The sequence below is a fragment of the Copadichromis virginalis genome, linkage group LG4 (genome assembly GCF_057382275.1).
Source record: "Copadichromis virginalis isolate Kocher_CV1m ecotype Utaka linkage group LG4, C_Virginalis_male_GT1.1, whole genome shotgun sequence".
Lineage (NCBI taxonomy): Eukaryota > Metazoa > Chordata > Actinopteri > Cichliformes > Cichlidae > Copadichromis > Copadichromis virginalis.
In genome coordinates this window covers 1,810,835-1,836,060 of record NC_140621.1, presented here as the reverse complement: position 1 = coordinate 1,836,060, position 25,226 = coordinate 1,810,835, and the positions used below count along the sequence as shown (strand labels likewise).

Sequence of the window (25,226 nt, the reverse complement as noted above, 5' to 3'; positions counted from 1 at the left end):
TACATGTGCCATGAACATGCCATGTTCAGTGTTCAAGAAAAGGAAAGGGGGAAAAACACTCAATTGAATTAGTGTGATTTTAAAACCCAAATGAAAGCACATTTAACAACAAAGATTTGGGTGGCATGCTGAAAGAAAGCAGAGATGAACTAGTGTATAAGTTCAATTACCTGTAGTGTTATTTTAAACATTTTCTAGATTATGTGAAAAGTGGTCAAAGGAAACAGGCAGTGCTCCTGAATGAAGCGACAGAGGAGAACCACAATCCAAAGTAACTGCAAGTATTTATTTCTGATTTTCATGGAATTTGCTGGGGCTGCAAAGTAGCCTAAAACGAATTAAATTATTAGATATGTACTTTAAACTTTCATGCATGCAGTGGAGAAATAAAAGTACATTTACAACCTGCAGCTAAGTTTTCTATTTAGCTAGCTTGTGTCTACATTTGACATTTTACTTCACATGTCATATGTGAATAGAATTTTCAAAGCACCACAATGTCAAACTGAGCTTGAAATGGCCAGCTGTCTACAAACAGCACAGGTGTGATGATGCGTGAATTTTTAAAAAATGTAGCAGACTTTTATTTCTTCCCCTGACTGTCAGATGACTGAAGCAGAGCAAAACAGAGCGAAATGAAGATAAAACACAAAGTTTCTTAATACTTACCATGATGCATTATCTTGCACCATGAAGATTTATTTCATATTGAAGACAGATGAATCACAGGAAATGGAAAACAAGCTGTTATCTGCAGCTGCTTACAATAACCTGTGCATGTCAGTGTGCTGCTATTTCACCATTTTCATTATCATTAAAGCTGCAGTAATTGTTTTTTTTTTGTTTGTTTGTTTACTTGTGATCTGTCCAGTGGTATTTGATACTGAATCATGTGAATCAAATCCTGCATTCAATTCCATTTATGAAAAAGAAGATGAACCAATATATTATATGATGTTACCAGACACAAAAAAGAGCCACAAAATGCAGATCAATAAAGACCGAAAGCTGCTGTTATTAAAGGAAGCAAACAGAAAGCACAAACAAAAAAGAAAATCAAATGATTTTGATCAGAAAGTGTTACCTGTTGGGCTATCTACTCCACTGAATGCTGAGTCTCCACCTCCCCCCACTGTGGCCTTAACAGGTACAGAGTCAGTGCCGGTTGTAGTACTGTTTGTGTACTTCTTGTTGCCACTATACTCAGTGCTGCTCTCGTCGTCCTGCACTGTGGTAGCTCCCGATTGGATGCCAGAGTCTGTGGCATAGTAAGTCTGCTGCCACTCTGCCACCTTCACCACGCTGTCTGCCTCACTCACTGCAGAAAACAACACACATCTACTGCAACCAGTAATATCTACTGCAACTATTGTAAAGTGGTACATTGGTTGCACACCTGCAGCTAATGAAAGTCTGGACCTAGCGGTTAACCTCAGTGCAAGCCTTTCCTTATAGTAATTTCTCACAGACTTAACACAATAAAACAAAAAATGTTTTATAGAGTTTTTTGTTTTTGTTGTCATTGTTTATGATGCACACAGGTCTGACTTTCAAGGGCTTTTAGAAGCTGGTATAGCTAATGTTACCTACTTTACTCCAACATTTTTCTCATGCCATTACCAGCACATGCAACTTTTTGTACCACAATCCGCATTTTTACTCAACAAGGAAGTTTGCTTTTAGGACTTTCTGAAAAGTTGAAAAAGTAAACAGTTTTAAGAATGCAAAGTATACAACCAGACGAATCGGTAGTTAAATGGCTTAAACAATCGTCTAGCAAAACTTTCCTCTGTATAACTAGTTAGTATGTTTTTCAAACATTGCTTCAGAAAAAAAAGTCTTGTTTCTGACAGAATAACCCAGTCGCTGCATTCTTCCATTTCTATTGGGCACAGCTTGAGCTTGTGGGCTGCTGGCCATAGAGCCTGGGTGAGGTCAAGCTGCACTAAGACTCTTCAGTGAGTAGCCTCACACAGCTCACTGAATGGTCTAACTGCATGTAGTGCTGCTAATTCTATCATTTTTGGAATAGTACTATTACTAAACTACTACCAATTCTTCAAATCTTTCTGTGACAAGTACAACCTTTTATTGGTAGCATTACCTTTAACCCTCTCAAGCTCAAATTAAACTTTTTGTTGCTAATGCACAACCAAGTCCTGCAGTGGTACTTCTGAGTAAAAAAAACTCATAAAATATGTATGTGGGGTAATCAGGTTGTTAGTTTTTAACTGTTGCAAACGCCTGCCTTGAGAGGGTTAAAGATGGTACTGGTGTTATGGCTAGAGTATATACTACTTCTAATGCAATTACCACATCTCATTATAACTTCTACGTTTCCTGCTAGGATTAAACACTGAACTTCATACTAAATGCTACCACTCAGTACTACCACTAGTGTTCCTTCTACTACTGCTACTTATTCAGCAACTAATGCCAGTGCTGCTACTTCCTCTGCTGTTGAAAATACTGCTATTTGCACTAAACTACTAAAATGATTCTGGTATTGCTACCACTACAGCTACCATTAATGCTTGTTTTGTAAGTACTGTAACTGTGATTTTTGCTGCTGGTAGTCCTAATAATTCCACGTTTTTTACTAAAGAAGTGGCATTCCTTTATAGATAAATGAATGACAAAAGCAGCAATATACTGCTTGTACTATTACAAGACTACTATTACTAATCACTGCTACTATGAATATACCTACCTGTACCTGTATACCAGCTAGTCCTAATAATAAGTGCAGTGCTCATATTGCTACTTGTAGTGCACCTATTTTTTACTATATCAACTACTACGACTAGTGCTGCTTCTGTTAATTATCCCTGTTGCTTGTATCAGATACTACTCCTATTTCAACTCATGTTGCTACTGCTTTTACTTTTTTCTTCTAATGATGCAGATACTTCTTCCAAGAACCACCTGTTTTCCTCCCACAGCTATTACTACCGCAATGAACTTAGGCCAGAGCTGGGTGCTATGGTGACAGAATACTTACTTTGCATGGACATCATCTCCATCCACTGGTACTGCTGCTTTCACTGACCTCTCACCTGCAGGAGAATACAGGAATCATTAGGTCTGAAAAAAGATTCAAGATTAATCCTCTAGTCCGACTAGCCTGGGAAATCGCAAGTGACCCCTTGTACCCCACCCACTACCAGCCCTCTGGTCAGCGCCTCACATCAATCAGGTCCTACACTTCAGTCTCACAAACAGCTTATTCCCCTGGGCCATTCGGACAGTAAACAAACATCCACCAACCTCCCCACATCCCACCCATTCACACCCAACCAACTTATCGAGCCACAGTCTGAGTCCAAGCACTTTACAACTTCTTCTCTATTGTGTGCCTTTCTATTGTTGTTGCATATATTTCTCTTGTTTTGTATATATTCCGCGTGATTCTATGTAGTTCTCCTCTTTGCCATTCATTCCTGTTGTGTCCTATTTATAGTTTATTCTGGCAGAGTTGGTGTGAGGAACCTACAATTTTGTTGTGCATGTACAGTAACAATGATCATATGGGTTACAGCATAACTCTGAAGATGATGATGGCCCAGATTTATAAGGGGCATATCCAGTCTCAGAGGCATCTTCACACAGACTGCACCTGGGGTCTTTCCTGGTGTGATAGACCCCAACCTCGATGGATCTTGTGCTCAGAGCTTGCTCCTGTGCTACCATGATTAGTGCCTCTGTGCTGTCTTTCGGTTCAGCTGCGTACAGCCACTGGTAGGATTTCTGGGTATCAGCCACGTCCTCTATCTGCCGGTGGTACATATCATGTAGGGGCCTGTCCTTGCATGATGGTTCCTCCTCTTGCTCCACCTTCTTCAGTCTCTACTTCATTAGATAATCACTAAGCACTTTCGGTCGACTGTGGCCATATTTCTGATGTACCCATGGATGTTTGTTGTCCCATCCTGGACAGTGGTTCTGACACTCACTAGTCCTTGGCCTCGTACCTTTCGCTTAGTGTACAGTTTCAGGGTCCTCGATTTGGGGTTGATCCCTCTATGCATGGTGATGACCTTCCTTGGCTTGATGCCAATGGCTTCAATCTCCTCCTTATCCCAGTTTATTATCCCAGCAGCATACATGATTGTGTTCAAGTGGATTCTAAGCAAATGGGAACCAATGTACTTGTATTATGTATGTACCAATGTATTTGTAGGTAATTGCAGCCATCCTCAGTGTCTGCAATGTTGCATTCTGCTAGCGCGATCCCCTCAGTTCTGACAGTCTTCCCTCTCTTTGTTACCACCCAACTACATTTCTACTACTACAGCTTGATGTCATCCAAGTAGAGGAGGTGGCTGATAATTGTGTCATTCCGTAATCTGTATCCATAGTCAGTCATGTCAGTGATCTCACTGTGGGGGGTTCAGGCCTATGCAGACCAGCAGTGGGGACAGGGTAACTCCTTAGTAGATCCCGCACTTAAAAGTGACTTGTGCAATTGGCTTGAAGTTGGCCTCTATTGTTGTTCACTAATTCCCCATTGAGTTCCTAATGAGTTCCTTGTATGGTTCTAGGCATTCCAGGATCCATGTGTGGGGCATTGAGTCATAGGCTGTCTTGTAGTCAATTGTAGGGATTATGCATAATGCTGCATTTACATTTTTAGTAGACCTTCAGATGGTACTTGATGCAGTCTTGGTAATTGGCCACAGAGGGTCCAGGTTTCCATCTTCACCATGATCCTATCTTTCAAGTCAGCCGCTACTAGTTGCTTCACCATCAGTCTGGGTGTTGGGTATCAAACATTCCATAGGTCCACAACTTTCCTTTCATGTAACCCCTTCTGCTGGGATATTTGCACTGTACCAATCCATTAGCGCCTTGTTTTCATCTCTTGCCCACTTATGCCTGCTTGTTCCGGTAACTGACTTCTCATCAGTGTGTCCTCAACACCAGATGCGGACCTTCTTAAGCCGAGCAACATCCGAGCTTATATGACCTCCTGCCTGAGGTAGGCTTGGTTGGCATTGGGGGGGGGGGGGGGGGGGGGGGACTAGCCTTAGGACCTTTACTGGATACAGATGCCCTAGTCGAGAGTCAATCTCCCGACGATACGGTCTCAGAGACTCCAGCAGTAACACACACACACACACACACACACACACACACACACACACACACACACACACACACACGACCAATCAAAAGTTTGGACACACCTTCACATTTAATGTTTTTTCTTTATTTTCATAAATTCTCACTGAAGGCATCAAAACTATGAATGAACAGTATGCAGTAAAAGAAAAAAGTGTGAAATAAAAATGTTATTAATGTTTCACAATGTTAGCTCAAAATACGGAGAGTGTCCTCAGTGGCCAGAAGAGAGAAGGATGCCACACCGAGGATGTGGACAAGTGGGTGAAGAGTTTGTCTCACAGACAGCTTACCAAAACAGAGAAAAACATCCTTGCAAAAGGATAGAATTTTGCTGTGACACTGAGGCAAATCCCTCTAGTGGAACTGATCACAGCCACCGAAACTGCAATTCGATACAACAACATTGCAGACGTGGAAGCAGAGCAACTATGGATGAAAGTTTCAGCCTGTCTCAGCAATGCAAAGCCCCCAGCGTCCAACATCAGCATGGAGAAGAGGAAGGCAATCCCATCAGTTAGTCATGACAACAACATCATTATCCTTCCAGCAGGCAAGGGTAGGTGCTCTGTGTCGCTAAACCAAAAAGGCTATGATGAAAAAATTTTGTCACTGCTCAGTGACAAAAATACTTGTGAGCCCCTGAAACGAGACCCAGGAAGTGGTTACAGGAAGACGGTGATAGACTGTCTGAAGCAGTTAGAACAAGACAAGGCTATCGACCGTACCTCATACCACAGGCTATACCCAGCGGAATCTATACCAAGTCTGTATGGTTTACCAAAGAACATAAACAGAGTGCACCTTTAAGACCAATTGTCTGTATGATCAACTCACCGCATCCAGAACACCTTGGATTGTGTTGAGAAGGTGAGCGATGTCATTATGGAGGCAGATGAAACCATGGTCTTGTACGATGTTACATCTGTCTTCACTCATGTTCCAGTCACTGAAGTGTTGGAGGTAGTTTGTAAGAGATTACAGGATGACCCCAACCTCAGCAACAAGACCACTATCAGCACCGACCAAGTGTGTTTGAACTGTGTCTTAATTCCACCTATTTCACATACAAGGGTCAGTCCTACAGGGAGAAACATGGGAGTGGGTTCCCCAGTTTCACCCATTGTGGCCAATTTGTACATGGAAGAAGTGGAAAAGAGGGCTTTGTTATCCTATCCTGGAACACCACCTAGTCATTGGTTCAGATATGTGTATGACACCTGCGTGAAAATTTAGTCTCAGGACCTACCACAATTCACGGGTCACATTAACTCGGTGGACCAACACATCAAATTCACCAGGGAGGATATGAAAAGTGGCAGGTTAGCCTTCTTAGACTATGAGATTTCCATCAGTAATGGGGGACATCTAAAAGCTGATGTGTACCGTAAACCTACGCATACAGATCAGTATTTAAGGTTTGACTCTCATCATCCACTGGATGGTGGTTTGATCCCCCTCTGCTCCGGTCTGCAGGCTAAATATCTTTGGTCAAGATATTAAACCTACAACTTGCTCTAACCTTTTTCAGTGCTGTGAGTGAATGTTAGTTAGATCTGTACATAGAAAGAGACTACAAATCTATTTAATTCAACAAATGAACAGCCTTAAAGTAAATTAAAAAATCCACACAAAGGGAGGTGTTTGGAAAAAAATACGGAACTTTTACATTATTCCTACATGAAGGGTAGGAATAATAGAGTGGCTACATCTGAGTGACGTCTTGACAGCTTAAATGGCACAATGTTCTGTTTCAGTAATGGCCATTTAACGTGTGGGTGTGTGCAACAGTAGATGTGTTCTCTGCATGTGGCTGTGGCACAGTACATGAGTTTTATGCATGTGAATGTGTGAGGAGAAATGTTTCCTGTTAAAACAAATGTGGGTTTTTTGATGTGCTGAAAAGCTTTTTGAGAAAAGATGGAATGGAAAAAAAAAATCATCACACACTCTCTCTCCATTTTACTGTACTCTTCAAATGAGACTGGACACTAGACACCTTTTTCAGCACCACATGGCAGTTTGGATTAAAATGAGACCCCTAAAACATTTAACATTCATTTAAAATTTTGGGGGTCCCATCAAATTGAACGTTCTTGTACATAAATGCATGTACAATATGTCCTAAAATACACAAAAAATATCTAAATTATTAAAAAATTCATAATGTGTTAAACATTGTTTAAACCATAACTAATCCTTCTTTGTATGCAACAGGTGAAAATAAATATTGATCATATTACTTATTTTCTAAGTAATATTTGTAAAGGTGCTATTGACATGAAAGTCTCACCAGATGTCAGTAACGACCAATCCTATACACACATACAAAGAAATCGTACCATAGATGTCAAAAGATTAAGTTATTTGTAATCATGAGATATGACACAGGTAAAACGTATTGAACAAATGAAGTAGAGAGGTCCAAGAGGCACAGAGAGTCAAGACACAAGTTGAAATCTATCAGCATTTAGAAAGCAATCCTGCCACTAATATTAGCTAGTTCAGTCCCAGCTGATGGTCTACAAAATGTGTCTCAAGTCCTGGGGAAGATACCAGAGGGAGAGCACCTGGTGGCTAGGCCTTCGTCCATGGGGACTGGCCAGATCATCACGAAGAAGAGACATGGACCCACCCTCCTGTAGGCCTTACCACCCACAGGAGTCCCCATAGGGTCGGCTGCAGTGTGTGCCAGGCGGCGGCCAGGGCCAGAGACCCTTGTGGACCAATGCCTAGCTATCATGGCTTGCAATTGAGACACAGAATGTCACCTCTGTGATGGGGAAGAAGCCTTAGCATAGTGCGTGAGGTTGAGCAGTATTGATTAGATATAGCTGGGCTCACCTCAACGCATGGCCTGAGCTCTGGAACCAGTCTCCTGTAAAGGGGCTGGTCTCTGGCCCAGTCTGGTGTGGCCCTCGGTGTGAGGTGGTGGGCTGGGGTAGGTATCTTAGTTTCTCCTTGGTCACTTCCTGTATTTTAAAGTTTTTCCCAGTGGACAAGAGGATTTGTTCCCTGTGCCTGACCATGACTGTCATCTACAATTATGTGTTTAATGAACTTTCATAGTGCACAGCCCTCTTCGAGTCCCTAGGTGGGGTGCTCGAGGGTGTTCCCCCTGGAGACTCTGTCATCCTTCTGGGAGACTTCAATGCTCATGTGGGTAATGACAGTGATACTTGGAGGGGTGAGATTAGGAAGAATGGCTTGCCTGATCTGTGGGGTGTTCTGTTACTGTGAAAACCACTGTTGGTCCATAACAGACAACATGTTTGAACATAAGGTTATTTACAAGTGCACCAGGACACTCTAGGCTGCAGGTTGATTATTGATTTTGTAATCGTATCATCGGATCTGCAGCAATTTGTTCTGGACACTCAGGTGAAGAGAGGGATGAGCTATCAACTGATCACCACCTGGTGGTGAGTTGGATCAGGTGGTGAGGGAGAATGCTGGATAAACCTGGCACAACTAAATGTATTGTGAGGACACTCTGGGAATGCCTAACAGAGGCCTCCAACCTTTGCCAGAACTTTGACAGCATTCTGAGGGAGACTGGGGACATTAAGTCCGAATGGAGCATATTCAGCACTTCCATTGTGGAAACTGCTGCAATGAGCTGCTGCAATGAGCTGCCTGTCTTGATGGTAACTCCTGAACCAGACGTTGGACACTTGAGGTGAACAGAGCAATCAGGCTGAAGAAGGAATCCTATCGGGTTTGGTTAACCCTGTGGGACTTCGGAGACAGGCAATGGAGGCCAAGCAGAATGTGTCCTGTACTCACAGCTTCATGTTGAGTTTGGTCTTTAATTTGTTTTTTACATTACATGTTCATTTTGTAATACATTTTCAGTGCCTATTTGTATTTTTACTGCAGTTATGTTATGTCTAATTCTATGTATTCAAGTTAAACACTACTTTGAGACATTGTTCACAGCTAAAGAATGTTGAATAAAGAATTTGGTGGTGAAAAGTGTTTTTTGTGCTAATTTAATAGCAGCTAACAAGGACCAGTCAATTTTGATTGGGAACACTAAAGTAAGGGGGGTGGGGGTGCACAAAACCGGAGGGCTAGGCTGTAGTACTGTAATTCACTATTTTTTGGCTGTCCTAAAACTCTGCGAAAAGCCTTCAGTTGATTGTAGTTGATTGAAACTAGAATGAGAGGCCGGGCCTTCAGCTTTCAGATCCTTCTTCTGTGGAATCAGGTTTCAGGAGACAGACACCCTTTCTACTTTTAAGATCATGCCTAAAACTTTTGACAAAGCATATAGTTCGGGCTGCATCAGCTGACCTTAGTTGTGCAGCAATAGGCCTAGGCTGCTGGTTATGGAGGACCAGAAGAGTCACACGCATCAACATAAAGCCTTTTGTGCTCAATAATGAATTGTGAAATAAAATCTGCATTAATAAATAAATTTACAAGTTCATTTTGTAATTCTTTTACAAAACATATAGAAACATTTAAAAAAACAATTGATTACTCATCCAAGTGACTTTTTCAGTACTCTCCAGTGTCATGGATGAGTGATGAAATGTTACGATGCCTCTGATAACCACTGTGTCAAGTGTCTGGGATTGGATCTTAAAACTGGATTTTTAGGTGGCAGACAAATGGTGGCACAAGCCAATCCTTGAACAGATGGGGTAAAAGCTTTTCAGGAAGTTTTTAGGACAGCCCAAAAATAATGAATTACAGTGGTTCAGTCTAGAAGAAATAAATAGGTCTATCATGATGCGTCTGCCAGGACCTGACCAAAGCTGTTCTCTGTTTTCGTAAACTGGTACCAAGAATTACTTAATAAAGGTCAGTGAAGTCAGAACACAGAATCAACCCATTCCAAAGACATGTAACTCTCTTTGTAACTCTGTGCTGTGATGTTCTTTCTCTACTTTTAAGATTAGGCTTAAAACCTTTTGCTAAAGCATATAGTTAGGGCTGGTGACCCTGAATCCTCTCTTAGTTAGGCTGCGATAGGTGTAGGCTGCTGGGGATTCCCACGATACACTGAGTAGTACTTCTTTAGTCACTTTTCTCACTCACCATATGTTTATACACGTCTCTGCATTGAATCATTACTTATTATTATTCTCTGGCTCTCTTCCACAGCATGTTTTTTGTTCCCAACACCCATCCCCTTTGGACTGTGTCTGCTTCTAAACCACCACAAAACACACCAAAAATCTGCAAAAAAAACCCAACTGAAACATTACCAATAAAAAAAAATCACAAAGAAAGAACAATACAGCATCCACATCTGCACCAAAGAGTAACACAATGAAATGTGGATTATTAAACATTAGGTCTCTCTCTTCTAAGACCCTGTAAATCCATGAATAATAACTGATCAACAAAAAAATTTACCGTGCTAAACAAAAACTTGGTTACAACAGGATGATTATGTTAGTTTAAATGAATCAACCCCCCTGAGTTACACTAACTGTCAGCATTTAATCTATTAAATGCTGACAGTTAGCATTTAATCTATTATTAGACTCAACTGTCTAAATATGACAAGACAAATAATCAAAGAACCTACGCACCACTTTAATCACACTCTAGCTCTTGTTCCGACGAATGGCATAAAATGGAGCAGAACAGTAATTCTTGAAAACCCTCTTTTTTCTGATCATTTCTTAATAGCATTTAACTTTACAATAATGGATTAGACGGGGGGGGGGGGGGGGGGGGTCGATTTACAGTTGCTGTCTTACTGAAAGTGTTGTACAGTGCAAAAAGGAAAATGCATAGACAAACAGAAAACCTCGTACACCATTTGTTCAAAAGTTTTTAAATTTAAACTTAAATTAATCCGTGTTTAGTAAACAACAACATTGGTACATTTAATGTTAAATATCCTTTAATTTTCAAAACTATACTGAAAAACAATGACAGCATCCATCCTCATCATAAAATTACTTAACAGCTAATACATGGAGGTGGAGCATTTTTCTTTTTTCTTTAAATATGCATGTATTAAAGTGACTTTAAAGTGTTTTCTTCAAACAGGACACCTGAAAAACACAAAACTGTAACAATATTTGCACATTTAAGATTATCCAGAGTACATTTAAGCTGCAATCATTGCCTTTTGATTGTTGTGCCTCAGTCAAATGCTTAAGATGTGGCTTTCATTCTGGTCTGTTCACCCATGATACAATATCCTTTAATATCCAAATATCCTGTATATGCATACAGTCAGTTTTACTTCATTGATGAATCTGAGTGAACATTTGTCATAAATTAACACTGTAGGGTCTTTACCTTACAATATAAAGTGACTTGAGACCAGACTTGTTGACTCTCAGTGGTGCTAAAACTGAACAGCCCTAAAGGGTGTTCCTGAAAGTTGGGTTTACTAGAACAAAACAGGTGGATGACCACAGACCTCTCAGCACAAGGATGACAGAACTTTTCCCCATATAATAAATAAAAAAAACACAGAACACAACATTGAAATAGATTAAGACAGATTACGATACCAAACGATACCAGATAAAAGTGCATTTACTGGATCTGTTCATCTCCTCTTGCTTTTCAAAGACAATGAATGAAGATGATGACAATGGGATGTACCTGCCACTGCAGGACAAGAGCCTGTGGTAGCTGTAGGACAGGGTGGTACAGAGGAGGAGCTAAACGTGCATGTACGAGACGCTCTGCTTCACTTCTTGTGCTCCAGTTAATGATATTATTCTCACCCCTTGTCATGTGCTTACAGGAATACTGCTGTTAGATGCCAAATGAAATAGAAATGATAAAGTTTGTTTACTTTTGCGGTTATTCTGTGTTTTCATGTGGGCTGTTACATTTTTCACATCACTGAAATGCTAACAGTTGTCTGGCTGTGGGATAAATCTCCTGTAGTGTAAATCACTTTACAGAATTATGGACACACCACATTTTTGTGTGGTGACATCACACGACAAAGACACAGCGTTTATTACTGGGCAACAAAAGTTTGGTGAAAAATGTCATTTAGTAATGACTGCTTAAATACAACAAACCGTGATGCACACACATTATAGGCTTGAAATACTTACAAATATGTACAAGTTAGTGATTATTATTATTTGCAACAGCTAAGTTTTTGGTAAGACTCTCCTGGAACAGAGGGGTACAAACCTATATAAAGTATAAATTTGTTTTTTTAATCTCCAATGTGGAAAGTTTAGGGGTGAGGTGAAACTTGAGTGGCCATCCATTGCTCGTGTGAGGCTGCAAAGCACACTGAGGAATGCCTGGTTGAAGACTGTGGCCTGTGCCATTTCCTCCCTTCGCAGGGCAACTTCCTGCTCCCGTGCCTCATTGAGCGGCAGCTGGATGTGGTGTTCCCACTGATCTTGGTTTAACACATCTCCATCTGCCTGCATCTCCATGGGAACACTTGTGAGGTCAGGTTTGGACTTCTTTCTCTATAGTATGAAACCTATCATCGTGTCCTACCAGCGATGAGCAGTTTCTGTGTCATGCCAAAAGGTGTAGCTGTCGACGCCGTCAACCAGAACTGAATCACAGACAAGGGAGGTCAAGACTAATGGTGGTGGACGAAAAACCCTCACATGTAGAAAGCATTTCTGAAACATAAGACATGCATAGCATAAGGACACACACGACATGACATTACAACATAAATGAAAAAATGAACCCGTATTAATACTAGTAGTGTTCATCAGATGTTGCTCATATGGCTTTACAATGACCCCTCAGAAGAGGAAGTTAATGCACAGCTAGCACAAAACAACATGCAGAGCATGGAGTTTTTATTGCAGCAAGTAGACAATGGCGTTATTAAAAAATGTCCAGGCTTGTTCAAAGTGAACTCAACACGCGACAAGTACTATTATGTTTGAACACACGAAGCACTCACCGTCCTTCACCATAGTTTCTAAAAATGCCGTGTCCAAGTCGGGGCCACTCTGCCTCCTGATGCTCGCCAGTCAGTGCCCGTAGATTGTGTCCATTTGACTATACCACTTCCAATCTATTCGATTTGCCCCACTTCAGCCGTTGTGGTACCCAACTGGTGGCATGCAGTCTGATGACTTCACATTTTAATACCTGCTTGGAACTGCGCCAGAGTAAAATAATAGTATGACCTAATAGAAAACCCTGAAAGCCGTGGCAAACCATGCCGAGTCGATCCAAGTAGGTACTAATGGAAAAGGGGCTGAAGAGGAAGAGACAGAGCCCTTACTCAGATGGTGAGTGCAGGGAAAGTGAAAGAAAATGTGTTTCTAGCATTCAAAACAGCAGCGCTTTCCTTTAATCACTATTAAAATAATTACTGGGAAAAGCTAGCGGCAGTCCTTCATCAAAGCACCTGATCAACAAACCTTGTAGTTGCTCCATACTCTGCTGTTTGTTTTACCAGCAAAAAGTCTGCAGCAAGTCTCCAGAACTTGCATTAAAATATGCAGATGAACTCTTAACTTCGTCTGATACTATGTTTAACTTATACAGCTTAGTAATGGCTGACAGCAGTCATCCTATTTTATAAGTGAACAGGGGTGAGTCTAAAGGGGGGCCTGGCGTCTCAATTAAATTACATTGATATTTAAAAATATAAAAATTACAACTTTTTTCACAAGCCAATAAAAATGTATATGGGCCAGTAAAACTCTGAGCCACAGACCTGAGAGGATTTAAGGTTGGACAGTGAATTATTGTTAATATAGTTAACGTCTACACCAGGGGTCGGCAACCCTAGGCACGCGTGCCACAGTTGGTACGCGAAGGGTTAACTGATGGCACGACCATAGCTGGACTGGCCATTGGGCATACCATGGGCCATCTGATCTCAGGAATTCGCATGATTAAGGTGGGTCCAGGTTTCACAATGAACACACCCAAAACTCTGGCTGATTGGGACCCACACCCAGTTTCACACCTTGGCTCAGCCGATTAGAGGATCATCAGGGGGTCCTTTGTCCCTCTTTGGGGAGAAACTCCCACTAGGTTTATATCTGGGACTCTCCACCATTTGACCTTAGAACTGAAGAAGCTTCTCGGATGAGAGGTGAAACGTCTTCAAGCAACTTACAGAAGTCCAAACGTTTTTCTTTACAAGCTCCTTTGACTTTGTTGTGCTGACTTTTTACAGTCAGTTACAATAACTCGTACTGTGTGCTAGCTAGCATGACGGAGTTTCTATACAGCTGGGTGGGTGCTATGATGTTACTGATAGTGAACTTTATTTAATTCACAAGGTTAGTTAGTAGAGTTGCCAACCGTCCTGTAAAAAGACGGAATCGTCTCGTATTCAGAGAAAATATTACGCGTTTCTTATTGAGGTGAAAAGGAACAGTTTGTCCCGGACTTTAGCTACAATGAAAAAGACACAAAGCTGGAGTTATTCTGTGTCTTTGCTGCACAGCTGCCTCTTCTTCTCTCATTCTCTCCCCCTCCCTCTCCTGTTGCTACTTCAATCATGAAACTGATCAATGATCAGCTGATCGTCTCTCTTGTTTATTTATCGCCCACTTTGCGCCAGAAAGAGGAAACCACCGGTTGTCGCGCTAAACAACAGCAGCACGTTTGATCAGCTGTTGTTAGAATTTATTTAATATTAATTTCTAGTATCAGCTGATGTTTGCTGGAGCCACAGCTGTAAAGCTGCTGGTCATGATGTCAGTTTGGATACGTGGTGAGAGGGAAACATGAAGATGAAACCAGGAGATGTCCTTACTGGATCATCAGAGCTGTGATGAAGAAACAGGTTTACCTTTTAGGTGACATGGATGAGTTGAAGTTATGAACTGTTTCTGAGAGACAAATAACACCAGGATCCTTTTCTAAGCAGCTGACAGCTGGTAACTGTGCAGGGGCGGGTCTAGCAAAGTGTTGCCAGAGCTCATGTATTGGTCCAACATGTCTTTCTCAGTAACAGACTTTCAGTAGATATAATTTCTGAGAAAGGCCCAGAGCTCTTTGGAAAGCTTTCTATGGGGCACTACGAGCAAAGATTAATATAAACTCTTTCCATTTCCATTTCACCACAATCCAGTGATTAAATGGAAAGGTAGTCCTATGTTGTATCCTCCTTCCATGAATAGAATATACTCATATGAACTTTTCAGCTACCTTTTGCGGTTTCTCTCAGATATAAAACTCCATTGTTTCTCTCTCAAGAAAGAAGCAGCTGTCTCCTCAGTCAAACAACATTGTAACACGAAAGCTAGTGTGTGTGTCCAACATACACGGTCTGACACAGCAGTTTCAGTTTACACAGGTTTTTTATTTTGCTTTGCACACTTCACTTCCCAGCTTCAAAGACGTGGCCCTCGGCTTTATGGCAAAGTTGCTCTAACTATGGCTGTCACCAGAACACTGCCACTTCTTGGCTGTCAATCACAGCTTCTTGCATCCCCACATCCCCAATCATTCCCATGCCTTTCAGACTAGTACTGAGGTGCTAGTCTGAATTCCCTAAAGAACCAGTAATTCATGCAGCTCCTTTAATGTGCAAGTATTGAATAAGGTGTTCTGGTCAATATCTTTTACGCATGCTAACTCGGGAGATGATCTGAAACAGTGCCTGTGCCAGACTTCCTGCAAAATTGCTGCACAGGGGTACCACCAACAAATAATATCAGACCTCATGTGGCTGACCGTTAGGTTAAAATAAGCTGCCTGTGAGATGCCTTTTCAGCACAAATGACTCAGTTTCTCTCTCCAGTGTGTCATACTAGCCTGTGCCTAATTATCACAAAGGACTGTTCTGCCTCAGCACACACCATGTGACCCTTAATGTTTATTTCTTAAACCAACGTTGAGTGTAGAGTGTCACCAAAGGACTGCTCCAATGGAAAATATTCCTTGGATTTAATCACAGGAAGTGGCAGGGTCTCCTGAAAATGCCCTGTGGATTTCTCCTCCCTGGTAGCAGTGTTGGACAGCCTCAGCACAGATACCACAAGTCGTTCCCAGTCATAAGCGCTGCCCCACCAGCTTATTAAACTCAGCCCAATCCATCCCAAGAAATAAGGGGTGACCAAGAAAGGAGCTAACCACTGCCCCAACTCTATACATTTTAACCTAACACCACTGGATATTTGTGAAAGTCACTATGTACACACCTAATTCCCACCCAACAACAACCCAGGCTGAAGCAGGGTTTGGTAGAGTCCACCATAGCCTATTGTGTACCACACCCTGGCACCTCACCAGAACTTTGTACGTCCTTCCAGTCTGGGCCGGCCACAAGGATCCCACCTCTATGAGCTGACACTCCCTGCAGAAGAGTTCGGGCTGCGTGCACTTCCAGCTCTCCTGCGCTGATGTTTGCACAAATTCACGTGAGTCAGGAGCAACACCTGTTCCCACTGAGATCTGAGGAGAAAAACAGTGGGGAGAGTGTTAGTGTGAGGCATCTATGCCAGATTGTGGGGGTCGGATGTTTCTTCCTCTGTGCCAGGCCACCATGCTGCTAAGTGGTCCTCTGGAAAGGTCATGGCCCTCTCCAACACACCAAATCCACTCCAGTCACCAGGAGCCTCATCATCTGCTCAAGGACCACTAGCTCCAGTATAGGCAATGACTCAAAAACCTCGTTCCCTGTCTCCAGATGACAGTTACAGAAGCAGCAGCAGTGGTTCTGCAGTGGTTCTGCAGTGGTTCTGTGGGTCATCCACCTCGCCCATCCTGTGAGATGTGGTGGACATGGTTGGAGAGAGCGGTGGCGGGTGAGCTAAGTATCAGGGTCTACTTTACAATATAAAGTGCCTTGAGGCAACTGCTGTTGAGATTTGGTGCTGTATAAATAAAATTGAACTGAATTTTCAAAGCTCTCCAGAGATGGTTAATTGGGATAAAGTCTTGGCTCTGGCTGGACCTGTCAAAGACATTCACAGAGTGGTCCCAAAGCTATTCCGTTGTTATTTTGGCTCTGAGGTTATGGTTATTGTTTTATTAGACAATGAATAATGTATGTCTTGCCATGCATATTCATCTTTATTTATAGTACCTTATCACCCTATTAGAGTACTTAGCTCTCACACTGCAGGCTTACTTAGAATAGAATAGAATAGAATAGAATAGAATAGAATAGAATAGAATAATCCTTTAATTGTCCCACAAGGGGAAATTTGGTTGTATCAGCAGCAAAAAAGAAAAAAAAACAAAAACAAAAAAACCCCACACATAAAACAGAACAGAAACACAATTTTTACATATTTACATCATGGACAATAGTTACCAAAGCAGAGTACTGTACAGTTATTAAAATTAGAATACAGATAAGCGGCAAATCCAGATTGCATTGTGCGAGGGAGCTTGTTGTTCCTAGAGTATTTAAAAGTAGAATGGGAGGCAGAGCCTTCAGTTTTCAGGCCCCTCTTCTGTGGAACCAGCTTCCAGTTTGGATTCAGGAGACAGACACTATCTCTACTTTCAAGATTAGGCTTCAAACTTTCCTTTTTGCTAAAGCATATAGTTAGGGCTGGACCAGGTGACCCTGAATCCTCCCTTAGTTATGCTGCAATAGACGTAGGCTGCCGGGGATTCCCATGATGCACTGAGTTTTTCCTTTCCAGTCACCTTTCTCACTCACTATGTATTAACAGACCTCTCTGCATTGAATCATATCTGTTATTAACCTCTGTCTCTCTTCCACAGCATGTCTTTATCCTGTCTTCCTTCTCTCACCCCAACCAATCACAGCAGTTGGCCCCGCCCCTCCCTGAGCCTGGTTCTGCTGGAGGTTTCTTCCTGTTAAAAGGGAGTTTTTCCTTCCCACTGTCGCCAAAGTGCTGTTCATAGGGGGTCATATGATTGTTGGGTTTTTCTCTGTATCTATGAAGCGCCTTGAGGCGTCTTTTGTTGTGATTTGGCGCTATATAAATAAAATTGAATTGAATTGATTGTTTTCTGGAATCACCTTGAAGCAGTTAAAAGTCTTTTTCCATGGCCCCACTGAACTCATCCCACATCAAAGTTTTTTTTGAGCCACTGTCCGAGTTGCATTCCGCTTGGCCTCCCATGTACCTCTAACTCTAACTCCAAAATCCTATAGGCCCAATCCTATACCCAATGAGGGTTTCTACAGACAAAAACATAGATGTGCCATGGGCTTCCCAATGTGAAAGTGGAAACTAAAGCTCTTGGCTCTTTCAAAGAGAGAACCTATTCACTGGTACAGATATGTTAATAACACCTGGGCCAAATCAAAACCAAAGAAATATAAGCTTTCACTGTTCACATCAACTCAGTGGATAGAAACAAAGTTCACCAGGGAAAATACAAAGGATAATAGTTTGCCGTTTCTGGACTGTGCTGTGCACATTGAGGAAAATGGAAACCTCAACAGTGAAGTTTACTGGAAGCCCACATACACAGACCAATACCATCTCTTTGCTTCCAACCACCCTCTGGAACGTGGAGTAATCAGGAATCTGCAACACTGGGTAGAAATGTTCCTTCTAATCCAGAAGGGAAGGAAAAGGAACAAACACATAAAGAAAGCTCTTAAAGCATGTTTATCCCAATTAGGCTTCCATCAAATTAGCAAAGATGCACAGTAAAGAAGCTGAGACACCAATTAAGTAGAAACAGAATGGCAAACGAAACAACACTGTCATCCCTTATGGGGCAAGTTTTTTCAGAGAAACTCGGGCAAATATTCTCCAAGCATGACATCCCAGTGCACTCCAAGCCTAGCTACACACTGGTTTATCCCAAAACTCCAAAAAACAAACTAAACAACGTAGTAGAAGAGCCACCTCGACGGGACAAGACTCAGATGCACAAGGTCACTCTTTTGAGGACACCATTGTTCTCATTTTAGATAGCATGAAAGAAGAGTGACAGAAGCCTACTTCTGTCTACTGTGAACGATCATTCTTGAATAGAAGGGGCGGTTTATGACACCAACTGTCTGCCACCTACAATCTAGTTTTGAGATCTTTCCCCAGGCGCCTGAACGCCCACTCACAGCTTGTGTCAGTTGATCTCAATAGATCACATGATAGAGAGATGCAAGTCTCACAATGGCTTCACCGGAAAGCTTTGCTGATAATGACAACAACCTTTTTCACACCTTGTATGTCAAGGGCCGTCTTAAGGGACAAATCCCATTGCTGCTCCCACTAAATATCTGGGAATCTCCAGTATTTGGTTATTGTTATTTATATTGTCCTCTGTGTCCACGCTTCGTGTTATTGTTTGTTCTAGTACAGTGTGATCACTGTTTTTGTCCTTGTCACATGACTAAATAGTGTCTCTGTATGTTTTTACTAACTTGTGTGTAACACCAACCTGCCAGAGTGTCTGCAGGTGGAAATTAGTCCAAGACTATAATCTGGGATATTTACATTTGTTAAAATGTTCATTAGCATGTATTGCCCCTCTTTCTAAATAAAATAAAGTAAATAAATTGAACAGAAGAAGCTTCTCGGATGAGAGGTGAAACATCTTCAAGTAACTTGAAGTCCAGTTGCCTTTCTTTTCAAGGTCCTAGGATCATTGAGGTGTTGGTTTTTGTTTATCTCTAAATTTTGTTTTTCAGTTGACTTTTAGCTAATACAAAATCAAATACTGTGGAAACTAAGTCTGGCTTTTTACCAGGGAAAACATATCATTAGCTTCTGAAACAATATCAAGGGCTAACAATATAAACTGAATCTAAAACACACATTGATTTTATGTGTGATTTTCAGCACCAGGAGTGCTGGTGGAGAATGTAGGGAAGACAAGAATCAAAGATGGCGGGTATAATTAACAATGAGTAGAAAGAAAAAGGAGAGTAAACAACCAGAGCAGTGAGAAGTAAGAGCATGAGAAAGAAGAACGAACTGAGCAGGAAGGAGATAACAAGAGGGATAAGAGTGAACATGTGATTGTAAAAGGGAAAGACAAGCTTTCTAGTTTTCCTCCATGTCAGTCAAAGAACCACACACACACAGAGACCGAGTGACAGAGAGAGAAGCTTAGTATTTGACATGATCACCATAAATGGGTGACAACGTCGCACTTAACAGTATATCTCTATCTCTCATTTCCTTTCCCTTCACTCGGCATCTACAAACACCTAATCATGCTGCCTGCTCTATCATTTCTCTCATTATCACTTTCTCTCTTCTTCCTCAGACTTTGTCTATATAGACCACTTCCTCATGCCCTGTCTCACCCTCTCAAACTGTTTGTACACCTTTTACTTGGTTTAGATCAGGGTTGGCTTACGCTCACACCATAAATGAACTGCTCTGGAGATCATTTGGAACCATGCCATGACCACCTCCTCCAGAAGGTCTATGTGCAGATGTGAAAACAATAATCACATATGGATGGTGACCAAAACAAACACAACAATGGGTAAAACAAAACAAAGTATGATTTAAACAGACCAAACATGGCAGGTGTCAAAATACTCTCAAACTTAATCTGAACAAGGCTGAAACTCCATGATAATATACCCCCACCAACCTCGCAAAAAGTACCAATTTCTTTTAATTTAAAGACGCAAAGAAGTAAAATGTTCAGTTTGAATGCTTATAAAAAATCCAAACACATATGGCTTTTAAAAAATAAAGACCAATTCCAAAAATGTATTATTCGTAGATTAAACTACTGTACTTGGGGATCTTATTGTTTCATCCTACATAGTGGTTATGACACTCAGTAGTCCTCTGCTTCCTCCTTCCAGTTACCATACAGTCCGAGGCTGCTGGACTTGGGGTGAAACCCTCCATGCATGGTAAGGAGCTTTCTTGTCTTCGTGTCAGTGGCTTCCATCCTGTCACGGCCGAGGCTGACTAAAAAAAAACAAACTGAAATGCATGACGCAGAGAACGTTTAAGTGACAACGTTTATGATTCACAAAAAGTGTAAGCGAACAAAACTAGAAAACTGAGTCGTGTCTTTAACTTGTGCTAAGAACAAACACCAAAACTAAGGGGCGCTTATGCGACCTGAGCTATGTAAACAATCAGTGATTTTTCAACTGTGGAAACTGCAGTTCTGTGGTTTGGGCCAAAGGGAGAGTCAGACTGGATGGCTGGGTCCTGGGAAGGGGTCAGAGTCACTGAAACTAGAGTACATTTATTTAGGTATGGTTCCGGAGGAATACTGGCAGCTATTTGTTCTGAATAGTCCTTTGCACTGCCTACTTGCCGCGGGTGGATCAGTAGCATGCAGGGGAGAGTGGTCCAGGTGAGTGGTAAGTAATCCGAAATTCCTGACATTGAGGCAGGGAGGCAGGCAGGTGCGTGGAGTGAGTAAAACTGTGAGACTGTTGGGAGGTCCAGCGTCCGGATGGGGGTTCTATGGCAGAGATTTGCTTCTGGTAATCTGGTGTGTAGCTATGAAAGAGAGATACAAGGTGAGACAAGGTAGTTTGCTAAGATGTGTACAAAACACAGAGCTGGCCTGCAGCAACTGTGGTTAGCTGAGAATCTAGCGAAGAGAGGTTGAGCGCGCTGGCCTTATAAATCCACGGCTTAATTACCCACAGGTGCCAGCAATGAGCAGGAGCATGGTGCTTCCTCCCAGAGGTGGAACTGCCCCCCCCAATGGATGCCTCCTGGCGGCCGACCAGAATCCGCCCCGCGGCTTACCTGAAAAAGTCAGAGATCATCACAGGGTCAAGTATCAACGATCGAGGTACCCAAGAACATTCCTCCGGCCTGTAACCCTCCCAGTCCACCAAAAACTGCTGCCCTCTACCCCGCCACCGCACATCCAGGATACGCCAGACGGTGAAGGCTGGGTGTCTGTCGATGAGCAAGGTGGGAGGCGGGGGGTCAGGAGGCGGGCAAAGGAGGCTAGACAGTACCGGTTTCACCTGGGAGACATGAAAAACAGGGTGAATCTGTAAGGCTGGAGGTAAACAGAGCTTGACAGCTGTGGGGCTATCCACTGTATAGGGACCAATGAATTGAGGGGACATTTTTCCAGGAGGACGCTCTGAGAGGGATGTCCTTAGCAGTCAGCCACACCTTCTGTCCTGGTGAGTATGTTGGTGCTGGTGACCGTCGCCAGTTGGCATAGCGACGTTGATGGGCTACTGTACATAATAGTGCCTCCCATTTACGAGTCCAGACCCGACAGCAGCACTGCTGGGGACAGCGAGATCAGCCTCCTGCTCAGGAAACAGTGGTGGTTGATATCCCAATGAGGCTTCAAATGGTGACAACCTGGTAGCGGATGTTGTTAACGTGTTGTGTGCATATTCCACCCATGGTAGATAAGTGGCCAAAGTTGACAGGTTATGCAGTGGAGTGTGGCCTTGAGCTCCCAATTCAAACATCCTGTCTGGCCATTAGTCTGCAGGTGGTACCCAGAGCTCAGGCAAGGCTTGGCCCCTAAAGCAGTGTAAAAAGATCTCCAGACTTGGGACAAGAATTGTGGACCTCTGTCTGAAACTATTTCTACTGGAATGCCATGAAGCCTGAAAACATGTTCAATTAGTAGCCTAGACGTTTCTGCTGCTGTGGGCAGTTTCTCTAAAGCTATAAAGTGTGCTGCCTTAGAAAACCGATCTATGACTGTGAGTATGGTAGTCTTTCCTGCCGAAACCGGGAGTCCTGTTACAAAATCCAGGGCAATGTGGGACAAGGGTGATGAAGCGTGGCCAATGTTCCCTCTAATGTGCCGACACCGGTGTTTTAGCTAGCAAAGCGGCGTGTTTGGTTTTCTTCCTGAATACTGTCGTTGTTTATATTTACTGCAGGAAGAAACGGTAAAAACGGCGTTTTATAAGGAAAACGCTCGAAAGCCTGTGAACAAAAACAAAACCAAAGAAAACCCCACCCTTTCCTATTGGTGGAAAAATGTACCATGTCGACCAATCAAAAAATGATATGGCAACATGGCATTTAGTTGTTTAGGAAGGGGGAAGTTTTAGGAGTGACGGCGGAGATTGAGATGTGAGAGATTTGTGACATTTAGCATAAATCTTGTGTAGTTAGTGTGTAGTTAGTGTGTAGTGTAGTCAATAGTTTTGTTGTGTGTGTCAGAACAATGAGGCAATGAGAAAGTTGTGTTTTCAAAATTGGCGTTCCAAGTTATTTTTACTTCCAATAGACTTAACATACTACACAGGTCATGAACAAGACTTATTTAAATTTTCATTGTAAGTGGGCTAAAGCAGTTAATTAAAAGTAAATAAATAAATGTAAATGCTGTAATTTGATTATTTTAATAAACCATGTGACTTGGATGGATTAGATGCTGGCGTGACCACAGTGCACACGTCTACTGTTGCTCACAGTGGTCCAAGGGATGCTCAGGGAGTTTGTGTGTTTGCTCAGACACATGAAAAATTAGAGGGAACATGGGCTGTAGCAGCCCTGCAGGATGTTCATTATGTGATTTATTCCTGGCACATACTGAGCACGCAGCCACATACTCCCTAATGTCCTTATCTAGCATGTCCCATCAAAAATGTCTTTTAATTAGAGTAAACCATCCTATCTCTGCTGGGTGGCACACGAACTTAGAAGCATGCACCCACTCCAGCATCTTGGAGCGAGCGGCTGCAGGAACAAAACGCCAGTCGGGCAGCCCCAGTTCTGTCTGGAGAGCCTGGTTAATGGCGTGACAGTGACAGCTCCAACCTTGCAGCTGGCTGGAAGTATGGGGGAAGATTCTGATTGTGCTGTTTCAGAGTCAAACTGCCAAGAAAGGGCATCCGGTTTTACATTTCTGGAGCCTGGGCAATAAGAAATAGAAAAGTTAAAAAGGGGGGAAAAACAGTGACCATCAAGCTTGGCATGCATTCAGTCTCTTAGCACTGCATAAGTACTGTACATTAAGTTCTTGTGGTACGTCCACACTAGGAACGGTTTCTCAGCGCCCTTCAAATGATCGCCACTCCTCCAATGCAAACTTAAGGGCAAGCAGTTCCCGGTCCCTACATCATAATTCATTTCCGCTGGCAAAAGCCAATGCAAAAAAAGGTGCCCGACCGGTATGCTTACAAGAGGGACAGTACTGCCCCAACCCCACAACAGAAGCATCCATCTCGACAATAAAAGTCTGGGTCAGGCAGAATGAGGATGGGCGCTGTTGCAAATAGATGTTTCAGTCTAGTGAACGTGCTATCTGCTTCATTGGACCAGATGAATGGAAGTTTAGTGGAAGTGAGGTGTGTAAGTGGAGCTGCTACCTGACTAGTTTCTTATGAATCGGCGTTGGAAATTGGCGAATCCCAAAAACCTCTCGAGTAGGGCTGCTCGATTATGGCAAAAATGATAATCACGATTATTTTCACTGAAATTGAGATCACGATTATTTGACGATATTTCAAGGTTCAAGGTTCTTTATTTGTCACATGCATAGTTATACAAGTATAACACACAGTGAAATGTAGCCTGACACGCTCCTCGACATGTGCAAAAATTGGGGGGGGGGGGGGGGGGGGGGGGGGGGTGTAGAGGAAGAACATATATATATATATATATATATATATATATATATATATATATATATATATATATATATAGTATATACACTGGGTGAATGTGCAGTAGTAGCAGCAAGCAGGTGAATTCTGTACATTAATATGAATAGACATCTGACTATTTTACAGGATAGACAATATAAACATATTTAAAATTAAAGGAATTGAAATGTACATTGTGCCTTGGTTTAGTGTCTGGAAGAGTCCTGACTCAGTCAATTATAGATGATGTGAGAGGGCGGGTGTATGTGTTTAGGGCACGGATGGCTTGGGGATAGAAGCTCCTCTTGAGTCTCTCTGTCCTTGCCCGGAAGATGCGGAACCTTCTACCAGATTGCAGAAGTTGGAACAGTTTGTTGCCAGGATGGGACGGGTCCTTCAGTATCTGCGCTGCTCTAGTCCGGCATCTCCTGGTGTAGGTGTCCTGAAGCGGGGGGAGAGCAATCCTGCAGCAGCGTTCTCCTGTACGGATCACTCTCTGGAGAGCTTTTTGGTCCTTCACACAGCTGTTCCCAAACCACGATGTCATGTTCTGTGTGAGGATGCTCTCCACAGCGCCTGTATAGAAAATCCTGAGGATCTTTGGAGAGACCCTGAACTTCCTCAGTTGTCGTAGGTGATACAGGCGCTGCCTAGCCTTTTTGGTCTGGACCTGAATGTGGGCAGCCCATGTCAGGTCTGAGGAGATGTGGACACCAAGATACTT

General features: G+C 42.5%; 1 protein-coding gene across 3 annotated transcripts in view; it reads right to left on the bottom strand.

Annotated features, from left to right (window-relative positions):
• Positions 1-25,226, bottom strand: part of LOC146710507 (junction plakoglobin a-like) — a 117,532-nt gene that overhangs the window by 67,534 nt on the left and 24,772 nt on the right. For 2 of the 3 annotated variants that reach the window (XM_085453083.1, XM_085453085.1), the window contains exons 2-4: positions 16,291-16,455; positions 3,002-3,056; positions 1,085-1,318 (exon numbers count right to left, since the gene is read on the bottom strand). In XM_085453083.1, coding sequence (XP_085309209.1) covers positions 1,085-1,318; positions 3,002-3,023 — 256 coding nt within the window. In that variant the 5' untranslated portion in view covers positions 3,024-3,056; positions 16,291-16,455. The remainder of the gene's footprint in view (positions 1-1,084; positions 1,319-3,001; positions 3,057-16,290; positions 16,456-25,226) is intronic. The other variant, XM_085453084.1, reaches the window with a different exon arrangement.